This window comes from Meleagris gallopavo, chromosome 12, assembly GCF_000146605.3.
Source record: "Meleagris gallopavo isolate NT-WF06-2002-E0010 breed Aviagen turkey brand Nicholas breeding stock chromosome 12, Turkey_5.1, whole genome shotgun sequence".
Classification (NCBI taxonomy): domain Eukaryota; kingdom Metazoa; phylum Chordata; class Aves; order Galliformes; family Phasianidae; genus Meleagris; species Meleagris gallopavo.
Genome location: NC_015022.2, coordinates 3480023 through 3494728, shown reverse-complemented (window position 1 = coordinate 3494728; position 14706 = coordinate 3480023). Strand labels below are relative to the sequence as shown.

At 37.2% G+C, this 14706-nt stretch overlaps 1 protein-coding gene across 1 annotated transcript in view; it reads right to left on the bottom strand.

Moving 5' to 3' along the window:
• LOC109369550 (protogenin-like) overlaps positions 1 to 14706 on the bottom strand; it is a 38652-nt gene that overhangs the window by 3689 nt on the left and 20257 nt on the right. Inside the window, exons 2-4 of the mRNA XM_031555209.1 lie at positions 13912 to 14076; positions 11426 to 11731; positions 10103 to 10291 (exon numbers count right to left, since the gene is read on the bottom strand). Of these exons, the coding sequence (XP_031411069.1) occupies positions 10103 to 10291; positions 11426 to 11731; positions 13912 to 14076 (660 nt within the window). The remainder of the gene's footprint in view (positions 1 to 10102; positions 10292 to 11425; positions 11732 to 13911; positions 14077 to 14706) is intronic.

Below are 14706 nucleotides of genomic sequence, written 5' to 3'. Positions count from 1 at the left end.
AAAAAACACAGGAGAAATTAATGTTAACATTTTGATCACAACATCTGGATTTTTGTTAAACAAAGGAAGAAAACAATAAAAAAACACTGGGGGGAAAAAATGAAGAAATGTAACTAGCTCTGTACAGCAAATGTTTTCTTCTGTCCACTCTGAAGTCTCTTTCATGTGCTAACACTGGCATTTTTTTAAACTCTTCCCCTTTGACTTACTCAGACCTTTAAGGACCTCACACATCTAATGGTTCCTCACATTCACCAAGAACAATCAAGAGAGGTCTGGGGGTTGACATGCAGTATGATTAATGGACAATGTTGATTTAATTTCCTATAACAGGAGTTTTCTCTAAGCCTTCTCCAAGGAGCATTTTCTTTGCAATCCAGGACTTAAGTATTTTACTAATGAAGTCCAATAAGCAGCAAATTAAATAATGCTGTCTCTCAGAGACAAATCCTCTCACTTCAGAAAAATTAACTGTTGTTTAGATTTAAAAAGGTTGTAAAACACCAACGTGGATCGTTTTTGCTTGTTTCCGTCCACTATGTTTGATTTATTTTTGTTGCTGTTTTGTCGTTGGTTTCTATTTGTCTGGTTGTGTCTGCTATTTTACCTGCTTTCCCTTTTTTCCCTTTAAAACTGTATTTTCCAATCATAAAAATGAAATATGATATAGATAAATATAATATATAGATTTATATAGATATATATCTATATAGATTAATTAGTCATTATTTACTGGTAACTTTTACAACGTAGGTGTTAAAATGTGTTATTATGGACTGGTTATAATACTTGAAGCTCTTCAAAAGTAACAGGGTTTTTCCAAGGATTTTTCTTTACATCGAAAAAATTGTAAATATTTTCAATAGTGATCAATACATTCTTCTCATGAAGTAAATATCAACCTTCAGTTCCAGCAAAACAACAAGGAAACACTACTTGAACATGACCCAATTTCCCAACTCAATTCCCACACAGGGTTAGCTTTAAATGGTGGAATTTCTACCCCAAGAACACAGAACAGCACAGAGCATTTCTTGCAAAATTCTGATCATTTTAAGTTTAAATGCTTCTAACAAGACACAGTTTGCTGCACTAGAGGTGGGCAGGTTATCTCGACAGAACATAAACAACCCCCGTTCCTATTTTCAGTGCTTTGCAGTGCACCTTTGATTCCCCTTCTTGGAGCTGCAACACAATTAGTCTGATGTCCCAAGAGAAAAACACTGCATCCAACTCAGATATGGAGGCAGCTGATAAAGAGATAGAAAGCCTTCCCCAAAACCAGGCAGGCAGAAATTCTCTGTGCTACTGGAGTGAACCCTTGGAACACAATCTCAACCATTGCCTTACTAAAGCCTGTATACTGTTTTTCATCTACAAAATTGTTGCAAGGCATCAACCCAGGAAACAACAAAACTTCCTTCACCTAGACAACTACCAGTGTCTCTTTGGAAAGCCAGGCTTAACTGTTCTTAGCACTTATTTTGAAATACAGTACATTCAATCTCATTCTGCACTCCTCCCTTCCCGTCCCTCACCTTTAAAGTGCAACTGGTGTGCAAAGTTAACATGGATTACTGCAAAAGTTAAGACCTGGTCAAATGAGAACGTCAGGACCATTTTCCAAGACAAATGATTCAAACTGCAGTAGTTCAGGGAGCACTTTCAAGAAGGTTACATAAAGAAAAAAAAAAGCCAGGCAATTTTTCCAGCACACAATCTACCTCTCTCTGAAAGACCTTAACTAAGAGAGACCTTACTTGTCTGCTCACATGGACAAATAATACTCCATTTGCTTTAGAACAATGTAATGACTCTGAATTTTACTCACAGAAGCCCAGAGATTCCCCTTACCCAGCACTTGTCATGTTTTGTCACAGGTGACATTTTAACACCAAAACAGTTACTTTGCTAATGCAGATGTTGCAGATTTCAGTATTTGGCACCTATTAAATTGTCTGCTGGCTGAATCAGTAAACTATTGAGAGATTTGGTGGTAATTTAAGACTGACAAATATACCAAACATTAATTAAAGCCTTCCATTACAAATAAACTGTGTGAAAATAACATTTACTTTCAAAAACAACAACACTGGCAGGTTTACTAAAGATGCCATTTAAAATCAAAAAGAAGCAATAAATCAAATTCATTTAACGAAGGCTGTACTATGAGAAAGAATGTGATAATCAAAGTAATCTTTTTATCTGAGAACTAAAATTCAACTGAAAATACATAATTGTGAGACAAATATGTGATAGAGCACAATGCAAGAGAACTGTAACTGCAGAACTGCTCAGGAAGGGAGGCACTGCTTTTTTACAGATGTGGCACTTGAACTGCACAGTAAGTGTGCAATGTTAGCACTGGCCTCCCTGGAGTAAAAAACAAGCTGATGTTTATCTAAGATTCCCATTTTGCTGTACATACAAGTGGGAGCCAGAGACACGATTGCTGTAATGGATGCCATGCCAATAAGCTCTGACAAAAGCATGCACAGTTAAAGGCAAGCTTCAGTTTTGCTTAGTAAAAATTCAATTTATAACCTGGATGAATTGATTTTTCATCCAAACGGAGCAGTTTAGTATTTTAATTTCACAAGGGAGGGACAAAATTGAGGAATTGGGTCAGTCTGCAAATCAGTTTGTCCAGTCTCCTATCTCAGTGCATTTGCACTGTCCAACCTCCTGATATTCCCTACTCGCTTGCTTTGCTCCACATCAAGCTGTACGGCGGACCAACAACTGCTTAACCAAAAAGCACAGCACAAAACAAAGATTCCATTCCTTCTCTGCTCCTGCCAAGGTTCTGTGCATTCAGCAACAATAAATCTGATCTGGAAAGAAATGCTACAAATATGTCCAGAGGAATTACCAGCACTGTCCTACGCTTGAAACAAAACATAATGCACCAGCTTGTAAACTCCAACCACAGAACTAGGAAAAAAAAATCTGATCTCCACGTACACTTACGGCCTGTACCACATCGTATGGTTCTATAAAAAAGGGACAAAAACTTTCCAAAGCAGCACTTGCTTTGATATTCTGCAAGTAAAAAGAAAAGATGCAATGTAGCAAAGCCCACTCCCTGGCCTCTTTTAATCATAAGGGGTTTGCCCCCTTCCCTTATAAATTCAAGAAAAGAGAACAAGGAAAAAATGATAAGCAGATATGCCATGTCTGCATTTAGAAGACAGACTCATTTAAAGTGGTGACAGGTCCGCCCTTTATGATTATGAAGTAAGGAATGTGTCCCTCTCATTTACTGACATATAGTAGAAGCACATCATCACAGCAGGACTAGCCCGAGAGTTTGGGATTGTTAAATACAAATATACATAAATCGCCATGTCTGCAAAAGAGTACGAGATCACAGACGGAAAAAGGCTGCTTTTAAACATGCCCAGTCTACTTCTAGAGCTTTTGCTTTTATTCCTGTGCAGTTTGGCCAATTCCTCCTCCCTTTACCCTGCAAATCCCTCATGTTTTAACTGATAAGTAGTAGTAGCTAGCCTGTTACATACAATCAGGAGAACTGACAGATAAGAGGTTTAGTTTAAGGATGTAATCAGCATGAGTAAACACTCAACTGACCCAGCTGTAAACAGTGCTAATAAATGATAATATTTGTCCTGGTCACCTACTGAGCTATTAGACACTTTTCACAACGCAGCAGTGTAAATATATTGGTTCCAGTACATACAGCACACAGTACCATCATCCGGTACTGTGAGCAGAAAAAACCGTAGTAGTTGTACTTCATTAAGAACTATTGTCATTACCAATTTTTATTTATCTTTTTTTTAAAGGCAGCTAGAGCTTGTTTAAATAAAAATTTCAAAGTGAATGTCTGACTCAACATAAAGTTGTTTCAGCAAAAATACAGGTGTTCTGCAATACTGGGTTCTACTTCATCAACTAGAATTTGGAAATAGTTAAATGTGAAATAAGAATCAAAAAAATAAAAGAATAAAAATGAAAAGTATACTGAGTGAGAAGAGTTGTGTTTTTTCTTTCACTACACTGTTCAAATGCTAGGCTCCTTGAAATTCACCTGTGAATCTCAAGCTGAATTTTCATACTGACTTATAACCAGATAGCAATATCAATTCTCACATATGCAGTTCTGGATGGCCCATAATTTTCAGATACAAATATGCAAGCCTACATTTTGACACCAACAAAACCCAGGATGGAACTGAAATTACAGCCCCAGTTATTAGAAATAACGACCTGGACACAGTGATAGTCACACTCTGAAACTGAAAAATAAAAGAACATGCTCATACAGCATTTCTTCTCAATATTACAACATTTGTAGTTCTTAACAAGAAAGATGGCAATAAAGCTAAAATTTACACCTTCCTGCACATACAACTGCAATAGAATGCAAAACAAACCACTATGTCACATCTGACTATTATATCAACTGCTTTATGAAATTTCCAAAGTGCTTTTATGAAATTATTTGAAAAGGCACTTGGGTGACACGCATCTGACAGCTTCATGGGAGAAGTTCTTTGCGCTGTCTTTTTTTATATTCTACAGACTGTAGAATCACTTTGTCTTTGCTGCTCTAGACTTAGAGCTGCTCTGAAGCTTAGCTATAATCATGGTTATAAAATGATCTGTATAAATCCAGGTGAAATTAAACAACTAAAGGCCAAGCAAGTCTCTGGAGGAATGCTAAGCATGAGAGGTAGCTGTTTAATTCTGTAGCACAAGCGTCTCCTGAGAGCAGAGACCATGCAGGGTCACAAAATACACCCTCATAAAGCACTATGACATTTTGTCCAACTGAGGAAGGACATGCATTTTCCCACATTTCTCCATTCTGCAACAACAGAGGTAGGACTTGAAGAGTTTCCACAGAAGCATGGTATTTTTGCTGATTAAGATCAAACATTCCAATAACACTGAGTATATTAGATAAACAAGTCTGGCAGAACCTAAGTATATTCTCCAAAAGAACTGGATTGAGTAGGAGGAAGCCATTAAGTATAATAAAACTGGAATATCAGAAGCAGCAGCAAGGGATTGCAATATCCCTCATGTTAAGCAACTTTAGATAACCCCAAGAAGCTATCCCAGAGAGAAGGCCTGCAGTGTCTGCACACCTCCCAAGAATCACCTAACAATTATTATTGTAGTATTTATATATATGCACGTGTATGTATACATACACACAAATATAAAAGCAGATACACTCAATTTCATGCTCAACAAACCACCAGCAGGCTCTGTCCATCTCCCGCAGCCTTGCAGCACCTGGCCCTGGGGAGCCAGCAGCACTCTGAGGTTTGCAGCCCAAGCACAGGACAGCACTTCACAGGCTCTCCTGGGAGGGGCCATGCCAGGGAAAGGCCAAGCTGAGTGTGCTCTCATGCTCAAGGTGTTTTCACTGAAGCTAACAGACCAGTTTTTCCATCCCCTAAGGTGTTTCTGGCTGAAAACGGTTATTTAGCATGATATCATCTTGTGTGCAACAGGAACAAAAGAGCACCTAAGGTGTACACATCCCTGCCACAACCTGATTGCCTCGGGGTTTCAGGAGCATTTAGTGAAATCCCACATGAGCCTTGTCACCTAAGTGCAAATTTCTGAAATCTTCACTGTAACTACCATCACGCAAGGTGCTACAGTGTCCAGACAGCAACTACAGAAGGATGAATTTGCAGAGTGAATTCTTTCTTTCCTCCCTTTTTTCCAGGTGTAGAAGGTATTAATGGCACAAGAAAATGATGCATTTCCCTCATCATCATTCACTTAATTAGTAAAAAAGCATTGCTGTTACTAGGATGGTAATAACTAATTAATTTGTCTTTCTAATTTAATTAAAGTTCGAAAGGGGAGAACTCTAGGGAACTTTAAGAATGAACTTGTGTTACAGCATCACAGTGGGTTGTGCTTTCTTGCTTTCTTGAATCTGTTAAACAAGAAGCTAAATTTTATTTTAATCTGTCTAGATATAGCTGGTGGGATGAGATTCCAATCAGCAGTAGCACTTACCTCTGAGGAGTTCCTAGTTCCAGCAAACCATATAAGCCTATAATGGGTGAGCTACTGCCCCTCTTGTGCTCTTCTACCCTCCTAATGATCATATGGCTTCCATGGATACTCCTTTTTTTGTTTGGTTGGTTGGTTTTTACTTTTAAACTCATGCAAGAAAATTCCCAAATGAACTCCTCCACCAAGAAAAGTCAACTTCTGAACAAACATATACATGCTGAAACAAACAGAATCTGTAATAGCAGATTCAACAAATCTCACAAAGAAAAACGGTCTGCCTAGAACTGAATCACAGAATAGTTTGGGGAAGAGGTGACTTTAAAGACTGAACGATTCCAACATCCCTGCCTTGGGCTGGCTGTCCAGAGCCCCATCCAACCTAGCCTTGAATGTCTCCAGGGATGGGGAATTTCTCAAGGCAGCCTGTGCCAGTGCCTCATCACCTTCTGAGTAAAGAATTTCAACCTGACATCTAATCTTAATCTCTCTTCTTGTAGTTTAAAGACTAAAGTTCCCCTTGTACTATCACTATCAGACCATGTAAAAAGTCTTTTTTTAAAATGCTTCTCTTAAATACTGAAAGGTTGCAAAGACATCTTCCCAGAACCTTCTCTTCTCCAGACTGGAAGTAAAAAGTCAGAACTTTCTAGTGCAGGAGTAAGCAAAGGAGGAATTAAAAATAGCGTCAAAAATGAATGGTATGCACTGAAGGGTATGTTCCTGTAGCAAATTGAAGTGATAATGGAATTTTACACTGGACTAGGAAATGGCTCACTGATGAAAAATAAATGCCAAGACCTTTAACACAAAGAAATGTCTGTGTGAAACTGTGAATATTTATTTTGAGAAAGGCAGCCCTGACTCTCATCAGATCATTTAATTCTATTTACCTTGTGACTGTCACGTTAAATAATCCAGTTAAAAAATAGACAGAAGTAACTGGGTAGACTTACTCTAGAGCAGAAGAGATCAGTTCTCAAAATGTAAGGTTAAAAAAAACAACAAATTAAAACATACAGCATAATATTTATATTGCTATATATAACGTTCAATCATTGAAACCGTTTACATGGCCACTGCTGCTTCTGCTTTATCAGCCTTGTCCTTCTATCAAGGGTCCAGTAGCCATTTGCAAGTCATTTAACAGTAATTCACCAATGTTACCAATAATAAATGCCATCAACAATGTTTCCAGTATCACTGCTAACATTTCCTTTGTTAAGAAATCATGAATTTTGACATTCTAATGCACTTCAGTTGCCACAAAGTGAATAGTCTTCCCTGAACACAGATTTTGCATAACTGACAACCATGTGAATCAACATCTGCAAAATATTCCAAGCAGATACTTATTGTTATGCTCCACATTTCACTAGAACCCTACCTGCAATTTATTAACTAAGCAAAAGGAAAGGAAATGGTAGTGCAGCCTTATGTCATGACAAACTGTTCAGTGGCAACAGGAATGAATGAGAAAGTACTCAAATTTTGCCATGAAAAGCATCTACAAGCATTCCCAAATGAGAAATAACCTTTCATGTGACCATGTTATCCAACATCTATGAAAATGAAGCCACTAAACACACCTTGCCCCTTAAGATCTCACACTTGCAATATTCTATCAACGCATACGGCTCATAATGAAGACATTAAAGGTCCTTTATTTTAAAGAGGCTGCCAATTGATTAGCATTCATTGATTAGTCACCCTTCTGTGACTCCGTGAGTTTAGTATCCAAAGAAGAGGCAAATAGATGGCAGAACATTACTTCTCAAAGCCACTGTCCAGTTTGTGAAGATTGTGTACCACAGTCAGAAACCAAAATCGATAGCTTCCCTTGCTTCATCTCAGGGCCACTTCCCAATAGGCAATATTTTAATTAGAAATATCTTAGTAAAATATCCTAGTTAAATGATTTAGATTATTTACAAGAAATAAAAAGAAAAGCAAATCAAGTCCCTTATTTCTGCATGGTTGTTGCTACACTCTCTGTTATTTTATATACTGCAAATCATTTTACCTACTATATTCTCCACAGGTACAGCTACTACAGGAAGAATAAGGTTGATTGTGTACTGTTTTCTAAGAAATTATTTAGTTCACACAAGTTTTTCAAACAGCTGACTTCTCAATAGTCAAATACAGCAATCAAACAGGTATTATCTCCATGAGAAATATGTGTGAAATTCCCAGGCTTCAACATACATAATCACCTTTGCAGTCTAAAACCATGACCTGATCAAATTTCTTGTGCCAACTGAGTCTTCTGTAGTTGTGGCAATTAATGCCTTTTTCTATAAATGCTACAAAGAAGATTTTAAAAAGAAAACAATAAATAAACTTACACAGTTATTTCAAATAACTCTATATGCTCCATAAAAATAAAAAAGCTGATGTCTACTTGAAAGTTGCATGAAAACACACACTCTTCAGCAGGTCTAACTTATGGGATCATAAATTACACATATTAAAAATATAAAGAAGGGCAATCAGATTATATGATGTGTCCTGTTTTGGTCATCATATGTAGATATTTAGAATTTAGGCAAGGAATTAACACTTCAAACATCCTATGCACCATGACTGAATGGTTAATTCAAGCATGTGAATCTTCCACATCCATACATCCTAGAATTCGGGTAACACTATGACTGTGTGACAGTTCTACCTCCTCAAACTCATTTTGCTTTCGTTTTGTCCTCTATCTGCGTGCTTACTGGAAAGAAAAAACAATAAAAAACATACAGATAATATATTTTAAATATAATTCTGTAAAACAGTATTTCAATCTGAGGAGGTTTAGTACACTGAACAATTCCCATGATGGGAGTTACACAGTTAATAAATTTGCCTAAATTAAATTATTGTTTAGTTACTGCATAATGAGAAGTAAAAAAATAAATAAATAAATAAATAAATTGTGCCCTACACACATAGACAGCACAACCTTCCAAGCCAAGCCAATGCTCTGTTGTTAAACAATCAGCTGCTGCCAGATGCTCTGGGTAGGAATGGTCACAGATGGCCAGTTGTCCAGTTAACAGACCAGAATGCTCTCCCTTATGATCTCCCCTAAAAAAGTATCTCAACTGTATGCAGCAGTTGAGTATTGCCTGATCACAGTCAAGAGGCCATTTGACTTAGCTAAGACCACAGGTCAATACTGATAATTCAGTTCTCCACGTTACTCCTAAGTAAACTTTCTCAACATGTTTCAAATACTAAGTGTCAAGTCTTATTTTACTTTTGCTGATTACATTATAGGTCACATCTTTTAAATTAAAAAAATGCAGCTTTTTATATATAAACAGAAGCACCTTCTTACAAGGAGTGATACCAAGACATTTGCATTGATAAAGAATGCAAGAGCTACAGGAGGAAACAGTCTGATGATCAACTGAAAGACTACAAGAGGATTGCTCCATGTTCTAATATTTGTGTTTAGTTCTGCAAATATTTACCAGTACTACTTGAAATATAAAGGAGAACATGCAGAGAGGCTACTAGCTAGTACCCTGTGCATGTTACTAACCCATTAATACTTAAAGGCATTTTTAGTTCATTTTATTTCAGTATCCTAGTAATATTTTTAGGAATTTATAGTAACGTGTTCTATAGCCATGCCAAAGTGAGCGATGCTTGTTGGGCACTATAGCCATGACAAAGGCTACAAATAACAGAAACGTAGCCTAGAAACACCAGAGAAAAATCTTTGGTACTTTGTGTTCATCTTTCACTGTTAACTAGACCAAGCACAAACACCCAAAAACTAAAGTATCAAGTATTAAACTGAGTACTAAAAAGATGGGTATTTACTAACCACCAGTTCTGTCTCTTGTGGCATGCAGCTGGGTGTCCTTCTAACTTACGCAAGATTGACAAGATCCGGTTATCTAAGTGTTGCACAACATCCATTTTGGGATACAGATAGGATTATCCATCAGCGGTATAAATCTAGTTTAAAAAGTTTATTGCAAGAAATATAGATGGCCAAACCTAATGCAGTAGCCTTGTAGGTCAGAAGATTTAAGAACCCTAAGATGTCCTTTGAATTTATTGCCTTCCAGAACAGTTAAGAAATATGTTCTATACTTACCTAAACCACTGACAGTATACTCAAGATCGCTGGCATCCAACAAAATCGGTCCATTTTCCTGCTGGCCTTCTTCCTTGTAATACAACTTGTACCCTTGAATAGCTGCAGTGTCATCAGAGTCCTGCTGCCACTGTACTGTAATGGTTGTACAATTTATTGGTTCCAAACGCAGCTCAGGAGACTTTGGTGCTGATTTTAGAGAAATATACACAATATTATTATACTTAAGATTAACAAAATCCTACATTAAAATCAGAATGCCCATCAGTCAAAAGTTCACTCAAGGTTTTGATTCTAGCTCACTTATGTACTTACCTACTTAGTTCCTTTTTAGGATGCCTGATTCCCTGTAGCTAATCTAAAAGCATAATTTCAGGTAAATTAGGAAATAGCCGTTTTTTAATTCAGCGTCTCAAAAAAAATTGAAATAAAATCTACTTAAAATTTTTAAAAGTATTTTCAATTCCTTTTTCTCAAAAGAAAATGAGGATGATCCAGAGTCTATAAAATGATCTCTTGCTTTAAAATAAGCCAGAGTAAATGTAAATAGCAATAACATCACACTTCATCAAGAGCTATACTAGTCAAAACTCAATTAAATTCAAATGAGATGGATGAGGACTAATCTAAGAAATACTGTTACAAATTCAAATCTATACCTTCAAGGCATTCATGCAAAATTGAATGCTCTTGTATACAACATTGGTAAATAATAATGTAAGCCAAATTCAGCTGTAACAACTTAAATTGGATTTCAAGTAAGTCCATCTCTATACTCAAAACTTTGTGTTTTGTTTGTAGAGCAGACACGTGTCAACTCAGCTCCCTTGTGCACCCACACAGGCTGCCAGTGTGAAATGTCCTGATATGAAGAAGAGTTTTACTCTGAACTGCTGACTTTTTGGGTTTGCTTGTTTTTTATTAAAATCATGTGGAACAGAAGAAAAACATATAATCATTGGAAACAAAAGCTAAATTAAAGTTTCCTACCACCATACCAAACACATGAATATCAGCCTGTGACAACAATCAAAGATCAACACAAAAATAATGCGTTGGCTTTTCTTTCCGCTGTCACACATAAAGCACAAGACAGATTCATTTCTTGACAATTTCTGATCCTGATACTAAAATCATAAGCTTGTGTAGATTATACGCAAAATCATAGTTAGAACACGATTCCCCTATATCCTTAGGATAAGAACATGTAATGGGAAAACTCGTTTCACATCCTTCTGTTACCTATCAGAAAAACGTGCAGCCTTAAGATGAAGCCCACAATTGGCCCCATCTCCAGGCAGTGGGTAACATAAGCATTATTACCTTTCACACTTGTAGCTTTTGGAGTTCGGTGGGAGGTCCACAAAGATGCCTCTCCCCAGCCAATCCTTGTTGCAGCAGTAATACGAACCAAGTAGACACTGTCAGGCCGCAGCCCTTCAAGGAGGTACTCATCTGAAGTCCCTGGCAGCTCCAAGACTTGGATTTTGCTATCTGTGCTGAGGCGGAAAGATAGACGATACAGTACCACCTGGCCTCTCCTGTATTTTGCAGGAATTGGCAACCAAGAGATAAGAATATCTGTAGGACTCCGGCTTGTCAAACTGATTTCAGGAGCTCTCAAGGGAACTGAAAAGGAAAAGGACAAAAGTTTTTCAGCTCCAGAAAAAGAAAGATGTGACATTCTCATCTGACACCTTAACGTATGGTGAGGTACTTGTAATAAGCAGTTTTGTAGATTCCTCTTTATTTTAAGAATAGCTTGACACTGCTCATGCTTCTCAATCTCCTGCATATAATATAAAGTGAGCAAGCTCCTTTCTGTAAAGCCTTCAACATTTTCTTCTCTTACTGCCAGCAGGAATTGATGGCAGTCAACATCTTACTGTTCTGTCAAAGTGACTGTCAACATTACATGCAGCAGCTGAAACTAGGAATCTAAACAACACCCAGCAGTGGTTAGAACTCTGTGTGTACTTCCTTCCACCATGTTATGAGAGTAGTCACTTCTGGCTACGTGTTGTGCTTTAACCCAGCAGGTAGCTAATCACCACAGAGCTTGCTCATCAATCCCTTACCTCCCAGTGGGATGGGAAAGAGAATCAGGAAAAAATATAAAAATATATAAACTATATTAATATACTTATTATTATTAATTAATATATTTATTATTTATTATTATTATATTTATTGTATATATTTATTATATAAAAATATATAAATATATATATACACACACTTCATTTATATGTACATACACACACATATATATAAAATTTTATATTTATATGTATATAAACGTATATAAACATTATGTCTATAATAAATGTGTATATATATGTATATATAAATGTATATATATGTATATATAAATGTATATATAATATAAATGTATATAACTAGTGATGCACAAGCAATTGTTCACCACTCCCTGCCTAGCTAGCATCCCAAGCAGCAGAAGAGAGCTAGATGAATCTCCTTCAAAACTTCTTCCACGTGATGTCATATAGCATGGACTATCCCTTTGTTCAGTTTAAGTTAGCTGTCTCAATTCTGTTCCCTCCCAGCTCCTTGGGCCTTTCATTGAGAATGGCCTTCACAGAATCACAGAGTAGCTTGGGTTGGAAGGGATGTCAAAGACCATCTAGTTCCAATCCCCTGCTGCGGGCAGGATTGACAACCACTAGGATCAGACTGCTCAGGAGCTCATCAAGCCTGGCCTTGAACACTTGCAGGGATGAGGCTCTGAACAACACTGCTTAGCAGCAACAATAAACATTGGTGTGTTACCAACATTGTTTTTCTCCTAGAACCAAAACATCGCATCATACCAGACACTCTGCAGAATAAAATTTTGTCCCAGTTGAAACTGAGACACAAGACAGGCAGACAATTGGAAGTGCTCCATTCTGACAAAGCTTAATCCTATCAGAATTTGTTCATCAATTCCAATGATGTTCTGGATAGTTAATTCAAGGCACAGAAATAAGTCAGTATGGTCTTTTACGAAACTTCAATTAATGGAATCATAGAATGGCTTAGGTTGGAAGGGACCTTAAAGCCCATCCAGTTCCAATGCCTTGCTGTGGGCTGGCTGCCACCCGCCACATCAGGATGCCCAGTATCCCATCCAATCTGGCTTTGAATACTTTCAGGGATGAGGCATCCACAGCTTTTCTGGGCAGTCTGTGCCACTGCCTGATCACTCTCTGAATAAAGAACTTCCAAACATCTAACCTAAGTTTCCCCTTTTAGTTTAAAGCCATTCCCCCTTTTACTACCACTATCAGACCGTAAAAAATCCAGCTTCCTCAACCTTCCATAAGAGAAGTGTTCTAGCCCTTCTCAAACATAGACCCAAACAAATAAACAAAATGCAAATAACAAACAACTGCAACAACAGAAAAGTGGAGGGGAGTTGGTATGTCAAATTGTTATTCCAAACCTTCCTTCAAAATTTACAGAAGCTGCACTGGGCGTGCAACTCAATTCATGTTTCAGATGCTGGAGGAACAAAGTCACAAAGATGAAATCGCAGGTTTCCAACAAAATTCGAAAAGATTCCTTACCTGATGTAATGAAATATCTTTCAATGTAAATAAAAGATGTCATGTAATATACAGTGCTGCTCTGTCAGAATATTATTTTATTCCCATTGCTATCATTAGCTGGCTCAGTCTTAGATCACTGGTATCTAGAAGTCTCACTGATGCCACTGGATCCTTGAAACCTATTAGTACTTGACTGCACATTTCTATTCAGTGTGAAAAAAACGCTCACTTAAAAACAGTGGTATTTATCTGTCTTACCATCTTCAAGGGTGTGCTGAGTCACATGATCTGACATCTGACTGGCTCCAAGAGGCATGTAAGCTACAATATAGAAGGTATAATTGCTGGCTGGTTCCAAATCATCAATAATGTAATGAGTTGTATCATTTCCGATGACCACTTGGTACTCTTCATTATTTAAACCTGGCATAAAACAAGGGTTAAACAAACAAAAATTCCAGATCATCTCTAAACATCGCAGTATCTGGCTATAAGATCTTACAAAGTTATTTCGTTTTCTTATCCAGCTTACCTCTATTATTTCAGCCTCCTAAGTTGAGTTCATTTATGCATAGGAGTAACTGTGTCTTACTGTGATGTAGATAATGGTGTTGCAGGATTTTCCTGAATCAGGAAATTGAATGCAACTCTAAACCCCTTTTTAAAATTAGTCACAACAAACTGCGCCCAATATACAGTAGCACAACAGACGAGCTCTAATAGCCTTATAATTCAGAGCAAACTTCTAAATCTGTTTGTTTAGAGTCAGAAGGCTTTTTCAAAACCTATTTACAGAGCCTTACTATAGCAATCTGGGAGGAATGCAAAGGCTTTACTCCATCAAAACAAAACAAAACAAAAAAAACCCAAACATAAAACCCTCCACCCCCCCAAATAACACAAAACAAAGAAATTATTCAACAGAAGGATCTCATTTTAGTCCTGCAAATTCTAGTACATCTGATTGACACTTTTTTCTTTAATTTGGAAAAAAGCCAATTGGAATAGCCCAGAATGAGATTCAAAAGTATTTTGCTCCTTAATGAGTTGCTA